Source organism: Gloeophyllum trabeum (assembly GCF_000344685.1).
Source record: "Gloeophyllum trabeum ATCC 11539 unplaced genomic scaffold GLOTRscaffold_00002, whole genome shotgun sequence".
NCBI classification, from domain to species: domain Eukaryota; kingdom Fungi; phylum Basidiomycota; class Agaricomycetes; order Gloeophyllales; family Gloeophyllaceae; genus Gloeophyllum; species Gloeophyllum trabeum.
The window spans coordinates 3010835-3034838 of record NW_006920411.1 but is presented as its reverse complement, the minus strand read 5'-3'; the positions used below and the strand labels follow the sequence as shown (position 1 = coordinate 3034838).

The following is a 24004-nucleotide window of genomic DNA, read 5'->3' as shown; positions in this document are numbered from 1 at the left end:
CTTCGGGAGCTGCGATACGACCTCGCCGGACGCAATCTCGCCAACAATATCAAAGAACCTGACCTCATTGTACTCATCTATGTAGAGTGCGATAGGGTAAACATCACTGCTGAGCCTTGCGTGGTTCAAGTGACGGTACGAGGGCGCGAACTCGCGCAGATGACTCCGAAACTGCTCGTTATCTTCTTCGTCGTCGTCGTCGAAGTCCTTGTTCTCCTCAAACTTTAGGGGATAAGAAACAATGTGTTCAGACCGGGTATGCGGACGCGAAGTCTTCGCGTCGTCCAGGTCAAACGCCTCCTCTGTCGGCTCGGGCGGGTGCGTTGTCTTGATCCGTACCCTGAAATTCTTGGTGTCTGTCCTGCTCTCCAGGACACGGTAGTCTGCCCGCGATGACGACAAAGTCATACCGGGTTACTGGTGGTGAGAATGGTGAGGCCGGTGAGTGGCAAGATGTGGCGCAGGAGGTTCGAATGATGCCACATGACTGCAACACTATGTGAGGAACACGTGTTTAGTACAGCCACATGAAGCCACCGATGATCAGTGATACAATCTCGGAAACTATTTCCACACTGTGGCTTGCAGAAATCATTGCACGCAAGGGCGTGAGAACAGGGACCAATGTCGTAGGGAAGACACCTTGCACTCGCAGAAACATCAAGGCAAAGGCCGTCTGCATTGGGATTCGAGTTACGAAGTACGAGTATTTAATTTGGCTTTCTATAGATCAGTCTTGTCTGCAGCTACAGCTTCAGGCTACAAGAGAAACCTTGAATACTGGGAGAGATATCGTAGGGTGTTTGCGCAAGTAAGCTTTGAGATGATTATCCCAATGCTCCAGCAGCCTCTGGGTGAAATGATATTCCGGTGTCTCAATCGAGTGGAGACCGTTTCCTGAGGACGCAGACGCAGGGTGTACTCCCGATTCGGCACCAGACCGTTCCCTCGTAGTTGTGGTTGAAGGATGGGAGTCATAAAGTGAACGATCCTCGACCGAGAAAGACGACCACACCGGGAGTATGGATGCGTAGACGGGCAAGCACGTCGAGCGACATGTTAATTCTGAGTCCCGCAGGATCTCTCCCAGTGTTTTAGCCACTTGGGCGGTAAAGAAAGGATGCAGAATCGCTCCTTGGGTCGCATCCACCTTCGAGCACTCGTTGCTAGGATGACAACACTATCCATCAGTATTGAATTGATTGACCAATTCATGGTATCACATATACCTCGTTAACAATCGTAGAAGATCATCACACGCCCGCTTCTGTAGGGGGGTCGGTGAGGTAGTGCTAGCCCCCCGAACCCCCACTGCGTAGGTGGCCCACCATTGGAAGAAGGGAGAAAGCGTCCCCTCGAGCGCATCCAGGATGCTACGGCAAGTCCAATGGAATCTGTACACCCTTTCCGAAACCGAATTCGAGTGCGAAAGTCTCTTATAGACCCTTTCGATGCTCCTTCGTTGTTCCGCGGTGAGAGGTTCAAGATGGTCTGGATTTCGCCCACACAGCGGGGCCGAGAGGATGCGCGTGTACGACTGGATAATGCTCTGCGTCAACTCCAATAAAGGCGGGAACTTCAGCAGCCTGTAATTCTGTTATCAGTCAGTCAAAGGAAGCATACAAACCAAATACCCTTCAGAGTCCTCATCGCAGAGGACGCGAAATACCGGGAGCCACAGAAGGATCCGCTCGGTGTATGTCACCATCGGCGCGCGGCTGCGCCGACTGTTGTGGAGCACGAGTGAGTATATCGTGACGTCAAGACTATTCACCTGCGCTGCCTTCAGCCAGTACACGACTCGCCTTGTCCAGTCTTCAGTCAGTGCCGCCAAGCCGTCCCGAATCTGATGCTTCGGGAGCTTCGAGAATGACCCCGAGCTGGTGAGCAGATACCAGAAGGCGGAGCCGCAAACGCCCCTCCTATGTAGGCGTAAGTATGGCGAGACACAGTGTGTTGTGGAAAGGGCAGTTGAACCTACGCATGCCCGTGTAACATATGCACGACGTCCGATTGCGAAAAATCCGTGAATGTGGGTAAATCCCCGGTGGTAGATACGGTATATCTTTCGAGATCCGATGCAGTCTCCTGGATGGGCCGGAGAGTGGCGGCGATCGAGGGGGAGCTACCGTTGCGGCACGCCTCTTCTGCCAATCGGACCATCGCATCTCTGACATTCAGACCCTTCACCAGTGACGCGGCAGTGCGAGGCAACATCACGAGGAGAAGAATAAGATAATAAATTGCTGTTAGACGGCTGGTAGAAGACCTGCGTCGGTCGCTAGACAAAGAGGGTGGAGAAGGTAAGAGACGTGATGGTAATGGAGAGACTACATACTCACATAGCATACTTAATCAATTTCTTTACATCGGTGGTAATTGCGCAGTACACTTCCCGATGTTCTTCCGTGTTTTCAGCAGTCTCAAGATGGTACCAAAACTTGGTTGGATCTATTTTCCCCGAGCGCAAAGCCTGTAGCCAGTGCGGAAGATCCAGGGGCTTGCGAACCTTTTTGGAAGGATCCCCCGACTCGGCACGGAGGATGATACGAGCAAAAGCGGCGTTGGCTCCTCTAAGATGACGTGCTGCCATACGCTCGCAGACGTTTCCGAGGAACATCTCCAGTGGCGCCGATATGCGGGAAATGAAGTTATCCACAGTCCGTCCAACACCCGGTCGGTTGACTACGGATTCGTCGTCCGAGCTGTCGTAATATTCGTACTGTGCGCCGTCAATGCAAATCCGTCCACCTCGGTGGAGCCAGTTGACGCGGGTGCCGCGGAGTTCGATGATATCTGTGCTGGAATTGAAAGAAGGCATGAGAACGTAGCAAGTAAGGGAGCGTGAATCGTACTTAGCGGCAATATATTGCGCTCCGGAAGTCCAGCGATCCCTTTTGTACGAAAACCACAGGGACGACAGGCATCCGGCTGCCGCGTGTACGAAACGAACCTTGGCATCATACCTAGCGCTGCCGCTAGGTTGTATCGGGGACGAAGAGTTAGGCCTCACATAGGTATAACGTTCACACCAGTCGCACAGCCGCAACAAATTCAAGCTGCTGCGATTCATGACACTCGATCCTCGTGATATCGCAATGAATGGATCTTTGAGTCCCGAGAGGAGCGAGACCGGCCGCCAGCGGACGCTATCCATAGCGGGTGAGGTCCTGCTAACCTCTTAAAGGAAGTGTACGGGGAAGACATGAAGAGGCAGCGAGGTGCCTCACGTCTTCGTCCGAGAGCTCCCTCGTGGTACCGGTAGTAACGGGGGGTCAAGTAGTTGACAGCACCTAGAACGAGTGCTGTGAAAAAAATAAATGGAGACCCTGTAGCATCGCTGAATATTCATAAGATTACCCCAGGGCTAGTTTGTGGAAGGGAGCCACGCGCCAGTGTGCTACTATGAACGCGCTATCCACCTAGACAGCTCCAGTGGTCCCATGAATACAGGCATCGGAAGCAATGTCAGTCAACATTTTTAACAAGATCGAGACCTTTGTACCGGTGTGGAATCTCCCTTGCACCTGTTAGAGACACTTGAGAAGACACCACAAGCGCTCAGGGATTGACCAGTTTCCGCCTACTCCTCCCTCTAGTAGATAGTCTGCAAGTTAATGGTAGCGGAACTATGTCTAGTAATGCGCAATTGTAGTCTTTGACAGAATTAACCGGTTCGAAAATGCCAGTGAAGGATTGAGTTTCCGCACGGGAGGCGCATCCTGCGTTTGTTGGTTCAGAGTACCTTCAAGCTCGAGCAAACCTGACTGGAAAAATAGTCTGAAGTTGATGGCGGAAAAAAAACGGCTCGATGGCAAGTCAGCGGTGCAGAGCGTGGCTTTCATAAAGGAGCAGCAAACATGATATTCGATAATTGACGCGTCGCCGTCGACGTCGGTGACTCGGGCTACGAGGGTGACGAGAGTAACTGGTCATGTGAGCACTTAGTGACTGTCACTTCACTCCAACCTCTAATTTTTCTAAGTCCCCTCTTTTGACTTGTCCGTACATCAGCAGCTCCGTCCTTGAGTGTAGACGAAGCCCGGCGATGGACAAGACTGTAGGAGTTCTAGGTAGGAGTGGGTTCTGTTGTTCAAGCTTAACGCTGGCTCGGGCTGATACAACACCAGTTCCAGTCACCTTTCCAGTGATATACATGGATTAAGACTGTCATCCGTACAGGCGGGGGCCAGCTCGGCCGCATGCTAGCAGCCTCGGCGTCGCTACTGAATGTCAACGTTGTCATACTCGACGTTGGGGACAATGGACCCGCGAAGCAGGTAATTACCCCGCGGAGACCGGAACTCGCCCACATAGACGGATCCTTCGCCGATCCAGACAAAATCCGGGAGTTGGCATCGCGCGTGGACGTCCTGACGGTGGAGATCGAGCATGTTAATGCAGACGTACTCGAGGAGGTCCAGAAGTCCGGGTCAGTCATTGTTCATCCCAGCCCCACCACTATCCGCACCATTCAGGATAAGTTCCTGCAAAAGGAGCATCTGCGCGCGAAAGGTTGCCCAGTCTCGGAGTTCCTGCGCGTTGACTCCAACGTCGAGTCTATCCACGTAGCCGCGAATAAGCTGGGTTTGCCCCTGATGCTCAAAAGTAGGACGCTAGCTTATGACGGCCGAGGTAACTTTGTGCTGCGCGAACTCTCGCAGGCACAGGCTGCCATCGAATTCCTTGGAGATCGACCTTTGTATGCCGAGAAGTGGGTACCGTTCTGTCAGGAAATTGCTGTCATGGTCGTCCGCAACACGGCCGGGGAAGTGCGGTCATATCCGGTCGTGCAAACAATCCACAAGGAAAGTATCATGCATCTGGTCTTTGCGCCATTGCGCAATCGGGATCCCGCTGTTGCGTCGCGGGCACAGGCGGTGGCAGAACAGGCAATCGCTACGTTCGAGGGTGCTGGTATATTCGGTGTCGAAATGTTCCTCATGGATGATGGTGTGACCTCCGAAATACCATTCCGAGGATCGCGAGCTCATATCTTTTCTTAGGCACTATCTATATCAACGAAATCGCTCCGAGGCCTCATAATTCTGGGCATTACACTATCGAGGCATGCGAGACATCCCAGTACGAGAATCACCTGCGTGCTATCCTTTCTCTGCCTCTGGGCTCTACTGCCCTCAAAGTCCCGTCGGCAGCTATGCTGAATCTGATCGGGCTTTCATCGAATATGTCCGACCTTACCCCTGTCATCGAGGCCGCAAATCTAGCACCGGGCGCGACGGTGCATCTCTACGGGAAGTCTGAATGCCGCAAAGGACGCAAGATGGGACACATCACGCTCGTTGCTGACTCCGACGCTGAGCTCGCGGATCGCCTGCGACCACTGTTACAAGCCCTCTTATCGCCGCAGGCCGAAATCGACAAGTACACTCCTGTGCCCGTCCCCAGCCACTCACATCCATTCCCTCTTGTGGGAGTGATAATGGGATCGGACTCTGACTTGCCCGTGATGCTTCCCGCTGCGAGGATCCTGGATCATTTCAAGATCCCCTACGAACTTACGATCGTCTCGGCGCACCGGACGCCCGACAGGCTCGTCGGATACGCACGAAGCGCGGCCTCGCGCGGTCTGCGGGTCGTTATAGCGGGAGCGGGAGGCGCTGCGCATCTGCCCGGGATGGTCGCTGCGATGACGGCGTTACCCGTGATCGGCGTCCCTGTCAAGGGTAGCTCCCTTGATGGCGTCGACTCCCTGCATAGTATCGTCCAGATGCCGGTGTGTGTCCATGTCTAGTCTATCAGTCGGTTTCCATCCACGCCGACGCCCACACTTATCGCTTCCTTTTGCAGAGGGGCATCCCCGTTGCCACTGTCGCTATTAATAACGGCACGAATGCCGGTTTGCTGGCGGTGCGGATACTGAGTGCGGGTATCCCGCATCTTGTGAAGGCCATGGAGGATTACCTTGCCGGTCTCGAGCAGGAGGTTATGGGAAAAGTCGAAAAGTTGGAGGAGGTGGGATGGCAAAGGTACGAAGTAAAGCGGTGAGCATAACCTTTGCATGGGGATTTCGGGGGCATATATGGCGATATATGAATGCCGGCAGTGTTAGTATAACAGTGAGTGTATCAAGTAGATCATTAGAGATCTTCTCCAAGCCGTGAGCAGATCTGCGGAGATCCTCGGTTAAAGTGTAAATCTCAGTGACGATGCCGGCACCGGTGGACTCGGATTGCTTGGGCTGTGTTTCTTCAAGCCTTCGGTCGTCTTACAGCTCTCATATTATATACAGCCTCAGTGTCGGGCTTCCTGTGTCACTTGGTATTACCGACTCTGTGCGGACTGGTCTAAGCCTTTGTTGGAATATTATGCGGGAAGAGTCGTTCCATTGCTGTGTCTAATCACGGAGTCTCCGACTTCGTGCGACCGTTATCCACAGCAGCGGATTCGTATAATATAACGAAGCTTCGGTGGAGTATGACAGCACTCCAGATCCGACGTTGCCCCTCATGCTGCACGAAGAGGTGAGATACGAGCCTCCCCCGGTTTCGACCTATCCCTTCAAGATCGCCGCGAAGCGTTACTGGTTGCCCCAGTTCGAATCAAACATCGGCAGTCCTGGGGCATTGACTCTCGTATTCCTCCATTCCACGAGCTTCCATAAGGAAACATGGGAGCCGACTTTGGAATGTCTCTTTGAGCTCTTGGCGAACCAGAAGAAGGTAGTAGTGAGGGAAGCCTGGGCTATCGACTGTCCGAACCACGGAGTAGCCGCCGTACTGAACCAGGCGCTCTTGCAAGACCCGAAGTACTCAAACCAGTGTAATGTCGAATCTAGTTAATCTCATCCTACTAGACGCTCACTGATGGTATCCGCTACAGTTACCTGTGAGAAGTACGCCTGTGCAGCCCACGCGTTCCTGACGTCGGGGCCAGTCGACTTCCGACATCGAAATCTGGTCGGCATCGGCCACTCGTTAGGGGGTGTGGCAATGTTAGTCCCTCCGCTCGATCCTCATAGTCTTCTCGGCTCATTGCTTCGGACCAAAGGACGATCTTGCAATGCAAACAGCCCGCTGTCAGGTTCTCCTCGGTCATCCTGGTGGAACCCATGCTGAGTCCGCACGGCATGGACCATCTCGCTGAACTGCGACGCAGCCTGGTGCAGTCCGCACGGCGTCGGCAGTTCCTCTGGGAAAGCCGCGACTCTGCCATCCGGTCTTTTGAGCGGAGCCGGGAGCGAGCCGCGAGCAGGGGCCGTCGCGCCTGGCACCCAAAGGTAGTGCAGCTATACATAGTGAGCAATCATATCTCAGTTTGTATGCCATGCCACTCACCATCGACATGCCTCGGAAATTCTAGGAATATGGTCTAAGACCCTGCAGGGATGGCTACACGCTATCCTGTACCCGGGAAGAAGAAATAGTATGTAGCATGGGTGCTCTATGCTTGTGCCATACGTAACCCGAAGCTCTAGGCCATGTACGAAGACAAGGACGGATCCACCAAGCCCGTGAAGTGCTTAGACGAAGCGTGCAGGCGCCTCCCTATCCATCTGATGCTCGGAGAATTTCCGGATTACATGTATGAGCATAATTCTTGGTTTAGTATCTGAGTCTAACAGAACCCTGCCTCATAGTCCGAAGGCCGTGCAGGACGCACTGAGTTCCGGACGTACTTTCGCTTCACGGCGAACGATCTTGGGCGCAGGCCATCTCGTACGCAACTCTTCATTCACTTGTATGGACGCCTCAATTCACCCTTGATCGCCCCTCAGGTACCCCAAGAAGTCCCAGAAGAACTAGCCAAACATCTATTCGAAACGCTGATCACATACCCGCCGGATCCAAGACATATTCAGTCCAGGCTCTAGCCACCCGCACACATTCCCCACATGTTCCCATGAGAGCCGGATAACACACTGTACTATAGTGCACGAGGAGAGGGCACGATTTTTGAATCGGATACAAATACACATCAGCTAGTAGATAGATTTCGTACCACCTCCCGGCGTGCCCATTCGCCCACGGGACTAACCTCTGGGCCAACGATAGCTCTCCACACCAACAATCGGCTTGTAAGGCCATCCCAGCTGGGCGACTTCCTTGGCAAAGTCATCGAGACACGCCACAACCATTCCACCGACTCGCCCCATACAAGCACTGGGTCACGTTCCGGAACGATATGTAATGTCTGAGCCCGGTGCGGAGGCTGCAGCAGACGCGAGGGAGTATCAGGGTACTTCCAAGACTGCGTGATGCTGATATCCGCCTCGAGCCGTAAGAGCCAGCTGAACGCCTTGTCGAGAAGGGACGACAGTCCGATGACAGCTGCTCCTTCGGTTGACAGACTGAGTCGCAACACGACAGACACGACGAACATCAAGAGTCCCCCTGAGAATTCTGCGAGACGAATTTAAGTCGTGTACAACACCGTGCTCAGAAAAAAAGCAGACATACCCGTCTTATCCAACATAGGGCTCAAGGCCCTGCAAATCGCCGACCGCCAGGCACCTTTTGTGAACTGCTCAGCCTTCTTATGATCAGCCCGAACAAGGATATTCTCCAGAATCTTGACGAATGCCTCAGTCTCCTCGTCCCGAGTATCACCTGACACCTGCATCTCTATCCACGGGAGAATAGCTGCTTTGGTGACCAAGGATGTAGCGGCCTCTGGGATAGACGTTGCATTCGCAAGGACCTATGATACCACAAATGCCGTCAGTCCGTCACATCGTGTACGCAAGCAGGCAGCGAACTCACTTCCAGGATAGCATTTCTCAGCGCACGGTCTTTCGGTGAACTTTGGAATAAGCTAGCGAGCAAATCCCATGTATGCCTGCGTTTGCATACTCTCCAGTCCTGGCTGCTTTGCAGCCCGTCCGCGAGATATTTTATCATCCACAACCGCTCTCTCTTCCACTCATCAGAGCTACTGTAGAGCATGCCGTATAACAAGGGCACATCGTGGATATCGAGAGCAGGACGTTGAAGAAGGAACCGCGCGGTATGTGGATAGATGAAGTTGGACGGGTAGAATATCGCACGAAGTGCATGAGCGAGGATAAGCGTGGCATAAGAAGGAAGATGAGCAACTTCAGGTGCTGTAGAGGTGAGTCGTAATCCCCTGAGGAGATTGAAGATGTGGATGACGTGAGGCTTTTCTTGGAAATCAGCTGCCTACAACATGTGAGTTAATACTGTGTCTCTTGTAAAATACAAGCCATGAAGTCATACCTCTATAGACTTGTATAGAGCACTCAGTTGCCCCAAAGATAAGCGTCTCGATTCCGCGTCTCGGGAAGACAGCCCGCGAATCACAACGCAGACAACATTAGTACGAAGCAACCGCACCCAGCCCAAAGCGCCTTCCGGAAGGTCATCTAGCAATATGCGCGAGATCAATAGCCCTAAGAAGATCGGGTCATACAGCACTTCTCCAGCATAGACATCCTCAGTTCTAGATATGGCTCTTCGCGAGGAGCATGACAGACAGGTCCGAAAGACCCGGTTAGCATCGAGATTTTGCACGGCATCCAGCGCGCCACTCGAAACCGTGTCGTGCAAAGGCGACCATCTGATCAGAAGTGATGATACAGACATCTCCCGGGTTTCTTCAAACAGACGGAAGATGCCGAATAGTATCTGGTCTGAGATAGATAGGCTTCCCGTGTAAACACGTACAAGAGGTTCAATATGGCTGGCTTGGCATGTGTTCGTGGGATGCGAATGGAAAAGGACGCCTATGAGATTGATTAATGCTTCCCTGGATGATCGTCCTTCCGGCTGACTCGTTGAAGGACAAAGCCGGAAGAAAAGTGGATGTTGGAGAATGCTTTGCAAGTAGCGATTGACGACTACGGGCTAACTCGTCGATTGAGACGAATGACACTATGTTGAGCAAATTTGACGCACCTTCAGATGAACCGCTTTCACCAGCTCCACAAGAAACGCTAATATGCTCGACGTATCTAGCCGGTGTTTGATAGCTGCTGCGATGACGGGTTCGGCAATATGCGACTTCGTGCCCGGGACATGTCTTATCAAGTGGGCTAACAAAAGCAATTCAATGGTCGGGAAACAGTGCGTATGTAAGGCGAAGGTCGCGACTTACAAAGCTTCATAAACACTGTATCTATCTCAGCAGTGCTTGGTACGTCCCCTGAGCAGTAGTCCACTGCCCACTGCAAGGCCCGCTCAAGCAGCGACGCAGACGCCTCAGGCGAGACCTCCGCAATGCGTACCGACCCCAGAGCCAAAACATATCCGGGGGTTGATTGAATAGGGAAAGACGAGATGTGCCGCTGTAGTATGGCTGCTAGTTCTATTCGCAGGTCCTGGCATTGCTCGAGCATATTGAAGATTGCTCGAGCATGAGTAACAGTCGGCTTCTCCAGCTGCGCATGATCCAGTAGCTTCGTAAGGACAGTTTTCCACGGAAGTAGGTTATCCACTACAACCGTCGATCCATTGCAGGCTGAAGAATCAAGGAAGGTGTCGAGAAGATTCAATATCTGTGACGAGAAGTCGGATCGGACGATATCATCAGAGAAGACTGAGAGGAACCAATTATAATCTGAAGGCATCCGATACAGCAGATCATATGCAACCGCTTCTCCTGTAGAAGACCAGTCTGTGCGAGTAAGGACTGAAGCAGCTGTCGACGCATCGAGGAGCCCTTGTTTCCGATTGGTAAATCGTGCGTCGCATACAGACGCAGAGAAGGCCCAGCCTGAGTTTGTGCTCCGGTCAGAGACCACTAAACGACCGCTGTATCCGAGAGGAAGTGATGCTTCACCAAGCGCTGAGAGGACATTATCTACAGTCGCAAAGCCAATTTGGGACCGTAGTGAAAGGAGACGAGGCAGGCGTTCCCGCAGAGCAAGAGTGACGTCCTTCGACAATAAACGACGGGAGAGCGCGTCTAGAAGGTCGGCCATGAAGGCACGAGAGCTGCCGGACAGTTCGAAGTCATTGGCCTTTTCCAGCGCAGCATCCAACATGCAGAGGAGAGAATATTCATTCATAAACGGCACCCAGATAGAAGCGGAAGAAGCCTGGCATAACTTGAGCTACCGCCTTCGGACAAGCTTATACCGACATACCTCGTGAAGATTCGGGGTATCCCGAAGCAAATGGCACCAATATTCGACTATATCCGTAACGAGTACTCTGTCTTCCTCGATTTTGGAATCGATCAACAACTCGAGCACCCGGCACAATGCTATGCTAGGGTCAGCCGAATTCCTGCAAAATAATTGAAGACGTACATTGATGCTGAGATTCTGCCAGGGAAGTCGACTGCGAAAGCTTCCGGAAAGCTTCAGAGCCATGGAACATGTACTCCTTAAACGCACTTAAATCCCGCCCATTGAGCTTTGCACGGCCTTTCTCAATTGCTCGTGCAGCTACACTGAGGCACGTCGATGCACTCTCCAAGGATCTTGCGCGCTGTAACAAGGTGCAAGTTATCCTCTTCAGGTCGAGCAGTGAGTCTGGGCGAGCAAGCTCGGTTAGTAATTCCGCTGCTCTGGGCTCTTTCAGTTGTTCATCCGCCATCTGAATCAGCAACCACTCGAAATCTAATCTGGAAACAGATCAGCTATGTTACGCGAAGATAGAGAGCGCACTCACTGTGTAGCATTCTCCTCAACCCACGGTTGGAAATTCAGACCGTCCCATAAAGCTTCCGCATCCGGCGGGAGGAACTGGAAGAGATCGCGCACCGCAGGAGAATGCAGTCGTTTGACTGCCGAGACTAACATACGTAGGTCATCCGAGGACATGGACTCTTCAAGTAGACGTAGCCAGTCAACCAGCTCATATGCGGCACCCGGGCGAAGCTGGTCAGGAGCTGTTGTCGGATGAGTGAAAAAAAGACATGATGCGGCGAGATGTAGTAAGAGACTTACGGATAGGCAACTGCTCGACCTGAGCGAGGAACTCCCCTACATCCAGATTGCCTTCCACGGGTCCATGGGATCCATGAGGGGGCACCGTCTTAAGTCGCTGGAGGGCCATGAAGAGTATGGATACTTCACGACGGATAGCCTTCCCCATAATAGGGAAGTCGGGGGGAAGTCGATCCAAGGCCAGTATGGTGTCTATTCGTTGTGCCACTGGAAGCAGCAGCTCCGGCTCCTCCAGTGTTGTCGCTATATTGAAGCACAGCTTCCGCAGGAAAGTAGTAATCGCCAGAGTATCCGAGGGTTCCAATAACTCCGCGTCCATCTTGGCAGAGAGCTGCTCCAGAACGGTAGCCAGAAGGAGACCAACGATATGGCCATTGCCACTTGAAGATTCTTTCGAAGGCGAAAGAAGATTGTCCATTTCCTCCAAGTATTTGTAGGGCACCTTCATACAGCGTTGTATGCAATCATCAAGGAATAACACGACACTTGCGCCTTCGTCCGTGAGCGGGGCACCGTCCGGTGCCTCTGTGCCCGGGTTTCGCCGTGTGGTCGGCAGAGCAGCAAGCCAGAGGTGCACCTCATCTGGGCTTTCCTGGAACATGATGCTCTGTGAGAGCACGTTGCGCAGCAGGTTTTCGATCATTCTGTGCAAAGACGGAATCTCACTATTGACGTAGGTGTCGAGCAGGGCGTACAGATAACTGTGTGTCGAATCTGTGGAAGGTATATTGATTGCACATCCTTTGAGTCTCATCAGTGCGCTCACCGAGTTTATTGGTCCAAGTAAACTGCTCCGTCTCATTTAGTAGCCGGAGAATATGAAGCTGTTGGAGGGTCTGTAGTCCCGAGTGCCCTGAAGGATCTGAATCACCGTCAGCCGAGTCTATACCCGATGTTCCATCTGAAGCTTCGAAACCCTCCTCTGAAACATTCGCCGCCTCCACCTCCTCGTCGTCTGAAGCATCCGAGGCCTCCTCGTTATCTCGAGATACCGGCATAAACGATTGCAGCAACCGCCCAACGTCGAACCTCACCTCTGCAACCAAAGACGGCAGACACCGCTGGTATAGCCATATCAAGCGCTGCGCAACCTCGGACAGCAGCGCCAGCTTGACCGGATTGGGCTCCGTACCCGCCTCCCCCGTCTTCGCTTCTCCACGCAATTTCTGTTGAGAGAAGGCCACGACGACCTGGAAGTCCGGCACGCGTCTCCGTACCTCACGGTCTACATCCCTCCTCCGCTGCGCCCACTGTCCCTCCGCGTTCTCTTGTAGTGCCTCCTCGACCGCCTGGAAGGCAGAGATGACTTTGTCGTACTTCGTCAGGCACTTTACTAACGCGAGCGCGGCGCAGTGCTGGACGAGCCCAGAAGGGGACTGCAGGCCCTTGGAGAGATGTGATTTTATGCCGACGGAGGGGAGAATATTCTCGAGTATCGTGTTCAAAGGCGGTGGCGTCGGTTGATATAACGTACTGTTTGGGAGGTGGAAGGAGGATACGGGGACGGGCAGAGAAATGACGGAGCCGAAGAACGAGATGTTGGCGATCCATTTCGAGGAAAGACGAGGCTCAAGGGTGAGCGCTGCGGCCGGCCAGTAACTAGTAAAACCGTTGAGCAAAGAACACTTGACGGCCACGGCGATCAAGTGCACTCACGCAGCGACCAATTCCGGGCAGGCAGCGAGTATCTTCAGTGCGAGTTCCTGCTGGCGCGGGTCCTCGTTGGGTTTCAGGGTCTTCAGCAGATTCAACAGTATCTTGTTGTATATTTTGCTGACCCGTTGGTTGCTACTCTTCGTTTCGGAGTCGTCCGCGTTATCTCCCTCCTCGCTTTCTCGCGGATACCACCCACGATCTTTGAAGCATACGCCGACGCCCGGACGCGCGCAGATAGCCAGTAGGAAGTGGTGCACCAGATCCGCCGGCACTTGGTCTGGCTCTGAGCCTTCGGGTGCTCTACGCTCGTACAATTTGATGATCTGCAACCGGATTGAGCGGAAGGACGAAGATCAAGTAAGGCCCAAAGGGACGAACATGGGATAACGTGATCTCGTTGAACAGGGTGACCTTCAACGTCCGCTTGAGTTTTGAGTCTGAAAAGATGCCCGTCCAACATAATTCGAGCACTCTCCGAATGACTGAGTACGAATCCTGGATCAGTCCTTTGAAGACGGCCTGGAAGACGTTTCGGTACTGTTCCAGGAATGTCGACTTGATGGAGCTGCTGGCGGAGGGATCGACGAACGAGTGGATGAACAGAACATACAGGGTCCGGATATCGGGTCTTGCTAGCCCATCATTCCCCTCAACATCCTTTCCCTTCCGTCGCATGTTCAGCAGCTTCGGCAAAGACTGACGCACGGGTTATCGAAGAATACAGGGCCCTGTTGTGGTGAACTCGCACCTTGGACTCCCAGGCAAAAGCTTCTAAGACTGCTTTCTTTTCGCGTCCCCCCGCAAATGACGATAGCACATTGAAAAGTTTCAGTGTCACGAGTATAGACTCGGAGTGGGCACCATTGAGGTATGTGTTAAGCCTCTGGGTATACTGGGGGCTAAGCAGCGTTCTAATGATCGGCTGGCCAAAGGTGTGATACGTGTATTGGGAGTTGAGGAGGGTCAGGACGCTGGCGAGGAGAGAAATAACCAGGCAAGTGACGGAGGCCTAGTTGGTTGTCATTCCTTAGTTCAGCACCGAGTGTAGTAGACGCACCTGTTTACTGCTATCCCATAACGCGAACACCTCTGGTGCGCCGGGTGACAGCTCCAGCCAGCTCTTCGCGAGCACCAAACGCCCGTCATCCGGTGCTATTGAGCTCTCATCACGCCGAACTGTCAATCGATTGCGTAGACTGGTTAAGTCTATAAAGTCCCCATCCTTAGCTCAATATAAAATATGCAAAGACTTGTGGTTACTGTGAATTAGCTCGTCCTGATTGCGACCTGAAAGGCCTTTTAATACGTCTTTTCCATCTGTGAATTTAGTCGGGTCGACACTCTTGTCTAACTTAGCGCGTTTTCGTGGGGGCTCGGCCGGCGTCCGCATACTTTTTCAACCTTGCCAGCCTTCGATGTCGGCCGCTGAGGTAGGAAGCAGAGATCAGGATTTAGAGACCAGAAAGTCAAATGAAATTGGAAGATGACATTATGGACCTCCTTGGACCCACAATAGCACGTGACTTCCATCCAGATATTCGACTTAAACTTTCACTTATTTTTCTTCGCCGCCCCCGCCACCTTTCGTTTTCCAGCATGCCTCCCGCGAAGCCGGTACAGCCCAGAAAACGCAATAGAAAGCGCAAAAGACGAGTAGCCTCGTCGTCGGAGTCATCGTCGTCAGACTCAGGCTCGTCTTCCGATGAATCACCTCGCATTGTTGTTCGAACCCCAGCACCCGCGAAAGAGGCGTCCGAAACGGAAGATTCATCTTCAAGTTCTGATTCACAATCTGAATCCGAGTCTGAGACACAGCTAGCGAGGTCTAATGACAACGTGGTAGAGCCCATGGACGTATCTGAGCGGCGTACGTCAAGAAAGGTAGTTTCACGAAGGTCGCCGTCTATCTCCCCGCCTCCTACGACGATACCTTCCTTCCCACCGGGCGCTGTACCTGGACAGGAGTCACTAGATGAACAGGCCCTGAAGGAAAAGTTTAGGAAATTCTGGATGGCCTCAATAGCCGATGGCTTCAAGGATGACTTGGAAGTGATCCGCAAGGTGGACGCCCTCCATTATTTCACCCAACGTTGATGCTAACACGCCCTACTCAGGAGCCTAATATGACTACTTCACGCCTGGGCTTGTTGATTGAATCTTTAGCTGCTGGAGCCAACGTTTTCTCCTCCTCCTCTGACCGGGACGGAATAAACGAGATGGAGGTCGTACTTGACCAAAATACGCAGTCGTAAGACAGCAACGCTACATTCAATATGTTCGCCTAATCTACAACGGCTCGGCTTCAAAGGTGCTATGGCCCGGGACTGGCCATACGTTCCATAAAATACTCTGCTCCTTTAGAGACGCTTCTTTGTCCTGCTCCTGCTCTAAGCCATCCTCCGCAGGCTGTTCCGTTCGGTTATTCTCTCCGCTGAGTCGATCCAGGCTGTACTGTACTGCAATCTGCGCATCCCGCAACCTCACCAACTTACGAGGGCCAGGCCGAGCGTTAACAGCCTCCTTCACCACCCTCAACGTCTTCATGGGGTTCGGTTTTATCGTCTCGTCCTCCTCCGTCTCCATCTGCTCAGACATACGGGCAGCCTGGTAGACACCCTCCATGCGCTCAACGAATGCTTGCAATTGTACTCCCAACTTCGTCGTCTTTACCACCTGTCCCTGTTGTATCAGCTCATCCACTACCCTTCGCAAACGCGGCACCTCCCGCTCAAGGTGCCGGAAGTCGTGCTCGGCAGGCACGGGTTTGTCTGGTACGTTGTGAGCGGACAACTCCGGCGGCCCGGCGACGATTCGGTGTGTCCAGTGGGCAATGGCCTTTTGCGAGGCGATCTCCAAGGGCGTCAAGCCCGTACCGTCTTCCGTATGCAATCCCTCATCAGGACTAGCGTTGAGGAAAACGCGAGCAACATGCGGGTAACCGCTGCGAATAGCGAGATGGAGTGGGGTCAGGCCTTCCGTGTTGCGTTTCAGGAGCTGGTCGTTAGCACCCCTTGTGAGCAGTTGTCGCAGGATGTCGAGCCCCACCCAAGGCTGGTGAGCTGCGAAATGTAAAGGCTAATGCATCCATTAGTTGAATGTGATTGTGCAAGAAACGGTGTCGCTACCGACCAGGTTCTGCCCTTGTCTTGACCGTTGATTCATGAGATACTCCGTGACATCCTGAGGAAACTTGGTAACCATGTGGTCGAAAAGGGCCTGGTGCCCTTTATATAGTGCGACGTGATATATGTTCCATCTGCAGGGGTGAGTTAGTTGAGTGTAACTTGTGCAGGTGAAGTCCTTACCCTCGGTGGTCGCACTCGAAGGGGGAGGCGCCCTTCGACAGTAAGCAATCAAGCAGTTCTGGTTTTACGCCGCGATCTGCTGCAAGGAGAAGCGGTGTGTAACCAGAGAACTTGACACTGCATATCGTCAGGAAAGATCAGTGTCACCTCAACCTCGCCGAGAGATGCTACTCACGGTTTATTGAGAGCGTCTTCAGATAGCTTGGGAGCAAGCTTGAACAGCTCCTTCACGGATGCTGCCGCATCTCCTATTACAGCTGCTGTCAACGGCGACTCGTCTACGACGTTGTAATTCCAGCCTAGTAAGCTGGGTAGGGAGTCACTGAAGGCGGGCATCTCGCGGATTCCGCGTGCGACCGTGTCACTGTGGGTGGCGGCGTAGTACCTGTATGCAGCTAGTGGCCGCTCCCCTTTCAAGTATTGTAGGATCTGGATGGCACCTGTGTGAGCCGCTTTCCACACCAGCGGGACCGTATCCGCAGGGTAACCTTGCTGAGCGTTCGGGTCGACCTTCTGCGCCAAGTCACGTCTCTTCTTGCCGTGCACGTTGAGGCCTAGATACAGAATGGGTTTCGGAACACCGCCCGACTCACCCCTCGATTCGGTCTCCTCTGATTCCTCTGGTAATTGGATTCCGAACCCGGTGCGACGAACGACCTCGTCGAGCATTTCAGGCCGATCGTAGGAGAGCAGGTTGATAAAGTCGTTTCTTGCGAACGGAATCCTTTCCGGCCCACTGTGATACAAGTCGCAGATGTTGACGAAAGCTTCAAGGTCGTCTTCCATAATGGCTTTGATGATAGGCGTGACATAAGAAATTGTCTTGCCGTCATTCTTAGGCCATTCCAGCTGCACTTCTTGTAGTAGTACCTTCGGCGGAGTTTCAGTGCGTACAGCTGAAGGGAGCTTGGTCACATCAGTGACTTGCAGCTCTTCCTGACTGGCATCGTCTTCCTCCGAGAGGTAAGATTCCTCTGACTCGGAGTCGGAATCATCGCCTATCGATTATGTTCAGCGAGTCCTGAGTCTGGTAAGACAGAACAGAACTTACCAAGATTGATGCCCCTAAATTCGAATGGAGCCTGCTTCTCTTCAGGCGACTTGTATTGTGCTACTGCTATGGCCATGATCAGACGAGCCGTGTCCCATCGGCGAGCGAGCACAGCCACAGCAAGAGGAGTCCATCCTCTATACATGTTGCTTCCCACATATTTCCAGACTGTGATTTGCAGGGGAAGGTTATCAGGCCTCACGGCTTGTGGTAGGCACATCTCTCGGACGACCTTGTTGTCTCCTCGATAACACGCTTCGTACAATGCATCGTAGGCAGCCTTCTCGTGCATCGGCACGGATGAGTGCATCCATACCTTATCTCCCTGAACCTTGAAATAGCCTGATGTCTCCTGGGACGGCTTAGATCGACGCCCGGCGCCGAAAAGGTTATCGTTTAAAAGGGCTAGTGTTTGTAGACGTGAGGTTTCCGGCGCTTCTATATTTGAGTTGCCCGCCTGAGCGGCCAATAGTTCCTCGTGTTCTTTCAGATACCATCGAATGTCGCTCAACCTGTTGATAAATTCGGCGCTTCGTCGTGTCCCTACTTGTATGGCTCGAATACTTGCATCCAGGCGCTGGAGCTCTTCGTGCCAAGTTGACGCTGAGGCGCTGGATGTAGAAGTCGGATCTTGTGCTTCCAGGTCGCGGATTTGCTCATCCACATTGATAATTGCGGCTCGCAGCCATTCTAAGATAGGGATGGACAAGTTGTCACGGCTGACATATATCTGCTGCTTGATTCGTCGATTGGCATCGACCCCGAGAGACAGAAGTAGCTGGGTCAAGGCACCTGGAGTCCTGCTCGCGACAGCCACTTCAATTGGACCGATGGGGAAGGACGGTCCCCTTCGTTGCGGACTGGGTCTGGTCTAGTCAGGCTAGTGCAGCAGCGATAGACTGATGAATGGACTCACAGGGATGCCCAAGCTTTAAGCACGTCCTCCTCGGACAATTCAAGCTTCGCGCCGTAAGCTAGTAGTACGGCCAAGGTACTGTAACTTCGAGCTCCTATGGCAGATACTACAGGATAGCCTAGGCTACTTGGGGACGGAAAATTCAGCACAGATTTAGCATTCGGGTCCCCACGTAGGAATGCCCAAACGAGAAGGGGTCTATCGGCATTCAACACGCGGTGGAAGGAAGGAACGAAAGGAAGAAATGTGGAATCAGCCATTGACGAGGTAGCTCCTGCCGTGAATAGTCGTTCGGCCAATTTCATTGCTGTATCATTATCGTCGTGATACGAAGTGATGGTAAGCGCGTCGTATCCTCCGGTGAACGCCTTTGCTTCTGCGCCTGCTGTCAGTAGTGCATCTAGAACGGGCAGCGAGCCTGACAGAACCGCGTAGAACAGCGCCGGCCATGTGTAGTCCCAGTCCGCGACGTTGATATCTAATATATCCGGGGTCTTTTCATGGTCTTCGGGTATTTCACCATCGCCTGCTGGAGAAGCTCCGGTTTTTGCTTCGCCACTGGACGATTCCGAGTCCCAGTCATCTTCGCTGCTGTCCTCTTCCGATTCATCGGAACTTTCGTCCGTATCCTCCGCATCCTCCTGTGAGTCTTCTGCCTGCTTCTCATCGTCTTGTTTCTCTTGTTCGGCTATCTCGGTGTTGAGAGCGCTCTTCTCTAGTAACTTTTGCAGGATATGTAGCTGGTTGGTCTGAGCGACGAGATGCAAAGCCGTCCGGCCATCCGCCAGGCGGGCTGTAATCCTTGCCCCAGCATCAATTAAATTCGTGGCGACCTCAGATGCTCTGCTGAAGATGGCGAGCTGCAGCGGGGTTCTCCCGACATGGTCTCGTCTATTGACATCGACGCCTTCCTGGATCATGGCACGGACCTTGGCCGCGTCGTGCGCGCCAATGGCCATAAAGAACTGTTCTGAGGGCCCGATATAGGCTTGTGCACTCCACTCGCCGACGTCAATAGGGTTGAAGCTACCAGAAATACTTTGTCGGCCTGGGTTTTCCTGTATAAATCTGTGATGAAGATTGAGATTAGCTGGAATAGCGGGAACGATAAATTCTCACTCGATCCGACCACGGATGTACAGTTTGTCCTCGTCCGCTTGTAACTTCTTCTCCTCGTCACTTGTGGGTTCAGGACAATGCTGTGGTGCGCGTCAGTATCACGGCTATGAATTAGTGGACTGTCTAACTTCGCAGCAATCCTCAATGCACTCCTCTATCGTCCCGAAGAATGCAGGATGCCGGTGGAGACGCCTACCCTTATTCTTCGGATTGAAGGTAGCTGCACACAGGATTTAGCTTAAGATTGGCCTTAGATGGCAACAGCGCATTTTGGTACGCACAGTTCATGCCAAGGTCCTAAGCCACCATTTGGGGTCAGAGTTCCGGAATAAGCCCAGTCATAGTCCGGCGTACCGTCTGATACACGAGTTTCTCAATCCTCCTAGCGTCCCACCCCGGACCGTAAGGAATATGCAAGGAGGCGACGTCGTAGTCGCTCATCTCAAGAACACCAAGACCGCCAGTGTTCTTCAAGTCGCCTTTGTACTTTCGCGGCTTCTTTTTCATTCGACGCGAAGTCATCTGGCGTCCGCGCAGGATACGGCGAGACGACAAGAAGACCTCGCGGGTCTCAGGATCTGCTAGCCTTTCGAGAACCAGGAGCCTAGCGAGTCCCTCGATATAGACAATAGACCTCTCGTAGATCTGTGGAAGACAAAAGTTCAGATACCGAACCCCTTAAGGGATATCAAATCTACCGTCGGATCAATTTCATCGCGGCGTAGCTCGGGCACGTAGACCTCGAAACCTCTGGAGAAGTACTTTGCGAGACGAACTTCGTACGACGGTGACCGTCTCGAGGCGTCGATAGTATTACACTGTCGCATCATGGCGACGATGGCGCGCGGATTCGCCAATACTCGCTCGCCTATGGGACGATGAGGACAAGGTGAAAGCACGAATCCTGATTAGCACTTGCCATCGTAAGCGCAGCATGGCGCATCGACATCGAAGCCTGCCAAGATTTCCGCGGGTGACCTATACAAACGCAAGACCACTTGCACCGAGCGATACGGGTATTGTGCTACCAATGCGTTCGTTAAGGACTGCCTTGGAATATAGTTCAGGCTTACAGTAGATGGAAACGGCGTGCTTCGTTCGAACACACGTTACATCCCAGGGCACGGAATCACGGACTGCCTCGTAGATCGACTTGATCTTGAGCTCAGCCTCCGAATTCAACCAATACTCAGCGCATAGCTCACGTCGGGTAAAGTAATACAACTACCTGCTCAGACGTAAGGCCCCACAGAAAGAGGTCGACATCAGAAGTTGGGTACGCTTGGGAGTGATACCACTTCCTCATGGCTCTCTTGGACGCCTTGGCTGCGTCTGGCAGAGGGGCGAGACAGGCTTGAACAGAACCTCCTGCGGCGACTACGTTGCTCCAATCTGTGAGCTGCGACAGCGAGTTCTCGCTGAAAATCGCCCAGTTCTTCTTGAACTCATCAAGTGTAGTCACCATAGCGGGCTCGCCTTCCTTGCGTCTGGCAAATTCTGGCAGCGGCATAACATGGTGAGCTTTGAGATCATCACCGTTAGCGATGACTCGAGCTCTTGTGGTCCTGATGTCGGCCGGCGCTGCGAAAACGTCGACAAGACCGACGAATGGATCCTCGAGCCGCGGGTGCCCCTTATCAGTGGCGAAAAGACGACGCAACTCGGCTTCGTCTTCTATGGATGGCTTTAAAGCATCGTCGAGGGACGTTCCGGGGCCAGCAGGTAAATCAGCAATGCGCTTCAAGAATGCCTCTGCCTCTGCGGTCTGAGGCATGGCAATCGTACCGAAAGAAATTCACCGTAGAAGACCAATTTATACGCTGGTCGCATAAAATCCGGTATATTGCCTCGGGACTCGGCGCTCTTAGGAGTCATGAGCGAGACCAGCGCGAGGTGTGAAGGGGCGCGACAGGCGGAAATTTCCAAATAGGGCAATCCCGCCAGGGCCGGGTCGCATTTCCTTACCACGATCAAATTCTCGGGCTGGACGGACCAGGCGAGAAGGATCGATTGACCTCAGTTGACTCGTTGCCCTTCCTCAACTCCTTTTAGGAACAAAAAGCTGACTCGGAATTCTGCTCATCAGCGAACAAGTCACTACAGCCGTTTGCAGTTCGATGGGCCCATTTCTCGAAAATCATTTACAGTCGGACCATGTCGGAGAAGGAAATTCAAGTCCCCAAGACCCCAATATCAGACCACTTGGACTTCGTTTAATTTCTGGGACATCCGTGGCACCATGTCCGACACACTCCGACCATATGTGACTTTCTGACGTGACGGCCTATCGATCTGCAAACGGCTGTAATCTCGCGGTCACCGTCGGGCATGCTCAAGTCTGTCACGAGTATACGGAATATCAAAGTTGTCTTGACACTGATCTCCTTACCATCTACCGCCTTTCCTGATATAGCTCACAGATTAAACCGCCTGTATAGCGTATCTCGAGCCACAACATATCATATGCCAATATGGATATCGCTCCTTATTAGCTTCCCCATACAATTTATGGCACCAACCATTGAATGAGCCTTCAGGCATATATATGCATCTTGAACAGTTGTAATGAGCATGGGTCACACAGAGCACCGAGTGATCCTGATGTAAATTCGATACAGCCATTTGCAGATCGATGGGCCCACTTTTTGAGAATCATTTACAGTCGGACCACGTCTGACAAGCAATTTCAAGTCCCCGAGTACGGTTGACCAGGAGTGTCAGGTCTATTTTGCATTTGCACTTCGCACTTGCGTTTGGCTGAGGGCACGCCGTGAGTTCGAATCCAGCAACGGGCAACGGGCCGTGGGAACGTCCCGGATACTGCCGTACCCCTGTTGTCGCTGTGCTCGACGTTGCCCGACGCGTTGTCGACGCTGTTGTCGGCGATGTCGACGAATGTTAAGCGATGAATATTCCTAAAAATACACGGAAAAAATCGGTTCCTTCTGAGCTTATTGTACCAACCCATTTAATATCAATTATTCTGTTCATTTGAGGGAGCTATGCGAGAAGTCGTTGCACAATCAACGTTGCAAGTCAAGAGGTGCATTCAATATTAAGACAAACTCTACAATTGAGATAGGGAGCATTGACGTGCGCGCCAATGTCAATGAAACTAATCCACATCCGACGCCGTTGCGCATTCCCCCTATACTGCTAGTAACGCTGATAAGCCCCAGCGATCTTCTGACCACCGAAATTGCGAATTTGACACACCCTACATCCCCTCCAAAGTTTATTCGACACCACCTGTCGAACCTCTTACGCGACAAGTAACCGACGAAGGGTTCTGGATTTAATTCCGGACCTTCTAACGTCCTCAAGGCAGGCGCAGATCACCGAAATGATTTAGCTCCGCTGCCAGACGCTCCGAAGTCACCCGGAAGAATATCTTTGTGACTAATTATCTCTGGGAACGGCGGAGGCCCGCGTCGCAGTGAGTCATTGGTATTACCACTCCCCAGTCATCACTCCCCTTCGTTTCCGTCAAAGCGACCGAGTCAGCGGACGTAAATCGACGGCCGGACGGAACGTATCAGTCAGCAAGCGGCCGGAGCTAATCCGCACGTGATCAGCCTGCAGTACCGTGTGATGAGGCACTTCAAGCGAGCATTGACGCGTCGAGGCTACCTCTAGGACCTAGGACGGGCATGTGGAAACACGGCAGGATCGTATGGGACATGGTATAGCGGTGGGCAAAGGCTGAGTAATTGTGTGGGATGCGGAGCATATTTGTTATTTAACTCCGGGCGGACGCAAAACCATTCCAATAGCATAAAAATGTATAGAGCGTAGTGGAAAATCCAAGTTTTGTACTTCACCCCCTCAGCGTACCAGAATTATCGTCTCAGCGACCCTCGGAGTCCCTTCGCGTCGGACTTAGCATCTACAATCAATCCTAGCTTTGCCAATAGGCCGGACTCGTCGAAACTAGATAACTCCGCCATCGCATATCGATCCAAGTAAGCTCCGGATTTAAAGTATAAAATTCACCAAGCGTCTGTAGGCACGAGACTATTGTTCGGGTTCAGTGGAACTCCCCACCCGGGTTACTGTCGAACTTCGGAGATAAATACTCCGGAGAA

The 24004-nt window shown here is 52.7% G+C and overlaps 6 protein-coding genes across 6 annotated transcripts; 3 read left to right on the top strand and 3 right to left on the bottom strand.

Moving 5' to 3' along the window:
- Positions 1 to 754: 754 nt before the first annotated feature.
- GLOTRDRAFT_91277 (uncharacterized protein) lies at positions 755 to 2821 on the bottom strand (the record flags this gene model as incomplete). Its single annotated transcript, XM_007864496.1, has 5 exons — positions 755 to 1166; positions 1230 to 1586; positions 1635 to 1922; positions 1982 to 2269; positions 2343 to 2821. 5 exons carry the CDS (start codon positions 2819 to 2821, stop codon positions 755 to 757), a joined length of 1824 nt encoding a protein of 607 aa, XP_007862687.1.
- Positions 2822 to 4039: 1218 nt separating this feature from the next.
- Positions 4040 to 6224, top strand: GLOTRDRAFT_71482 (Phosphoribosylaminoimidazole carboxylase). The gene is made up of 4 exons (XM_007864495.1): positions 4040 to 4073; positions 4183 to 4953; positions 5007 to 5737; positions 5812 to 6224. Exons 1-4 carry the CDS (start codon positions 4049 to 4051, stop codon positions 6007 to 6009), a joined length of 1725 nt encoding a protein of 574 aa, XP_007862686.1. The 5' UTR covers positions 4040 to 4048; the 3' UTR covers positions 6010 to 6224.
- Positions 6225 to 6470: 246 nt separating this feature from the next.
- GLOTRDRAFT_33321 (alpha/beta-hydrolase) lies at positions 6471 to 7834 on the top strand (the record flags this gene model as incomplete). Its single annotated transcript, XM_007863497.1, has 7 exons — positions 6471 to 6783; positions 6844 to 6955; positions 7012 to 7258; positions 7324 to 7386; positions 7439 to 7545; positions 7601 to 7679; positions 7739 to 7834. The coding sequence occupies 7 exons, from the start codon at positions 6471 to 6473 to the stop codon at positions 7832 to 7834; spliced, it is 1017 nt and encodes a 338-aa protein (XP_007861688.1).
- A 23-nt stretch (positions 7835 to 7857) lies between these two features.
- GLOTRDRAFT_136566 (uncharacterized protein) lies at positions 7858 to 14918 on the bottom strand (the record flags this gene model as incomplete). Its single annotated transcript, XM_007864494.1, has 16 exons — positions 7858 to 8363; positions 8421 to 8661; positions 8724 to 9140; positions 9198 to 9824; positions 9876 to 10012; positions 10075 to 11017; positions 11066 to 11184; positions 11231 to 11547; positions 11595 to 11814; positions 11873 to 12586; positions 12639 to 13471; positions 13529 to 13851; positions 13907 to 14224; positions 14277 to 14537; positions 14586 to 14734; positions 14789 to 14918. 16 exons carry the CDS (start codon positions 14916 to 14918, stop codon positions 7939 to 7941), a joined length of 6174 nt encoding a protein of 2057 aa, XP_007862685.1. The 3' UTR covers positions 7858 to 7938.
- A 206-nt stretch (positions 14919 to 15124) lies between these two features.
- Positions 15125 to 16785, top strand: GLOTRDRAFT_114365 (uncharacterized protein; the record flags this gene model as incomplete). The annotated part of the gene is made up of 3 exons (XM_007864493.1): positions 15125 to 15589; positions 15643 to 16603; positions 16658 to 16785. The coding sequence occupies 2 exons, from the start codon at positions 15125 to 15127 to the stop codon at positions 15778 to 15780; spliced, it is 603 nt and encodes a 200-aa protein (XP_007862684.1). The 3' UTR covers positions 15781 to 16603; positions 16658 to 16785.
- On the bottom strand, positions 15154 to 21693 carry GLOTRDRAFT_136564 (ankyrin; the record flags this gene model as incomplete). The annotated part of the gene is made up of 14 exons (XM_007864492.1): positions 15154 to 15589; positions 15643 to 16603; positions 16658 to 16784; positions 16834 to 16950; positions 17009 to 17831; positions 17885 to 18744; positions 18801 to 19868; positions 19920 to 19999; positions 20048 to 20139; positions 20201 to 20216; positions 20274 to 20564; positions 20618 to 20787; positions 20993 to 21089; positions 21148 to 21693. 13 exons carry the CDS (start codon positions 21691 to 21693, stop codon positions 15815 to 15817), a joined length of 5076 nt encoding a protein of 1691 aa, XP_007862683.1. The 3' UTR covers positions 15154 to 15589; positions 15643 to 15814.
- Between the last annotated feature and the right edge of the window lie 2311 nt (positions 21694 to 24004).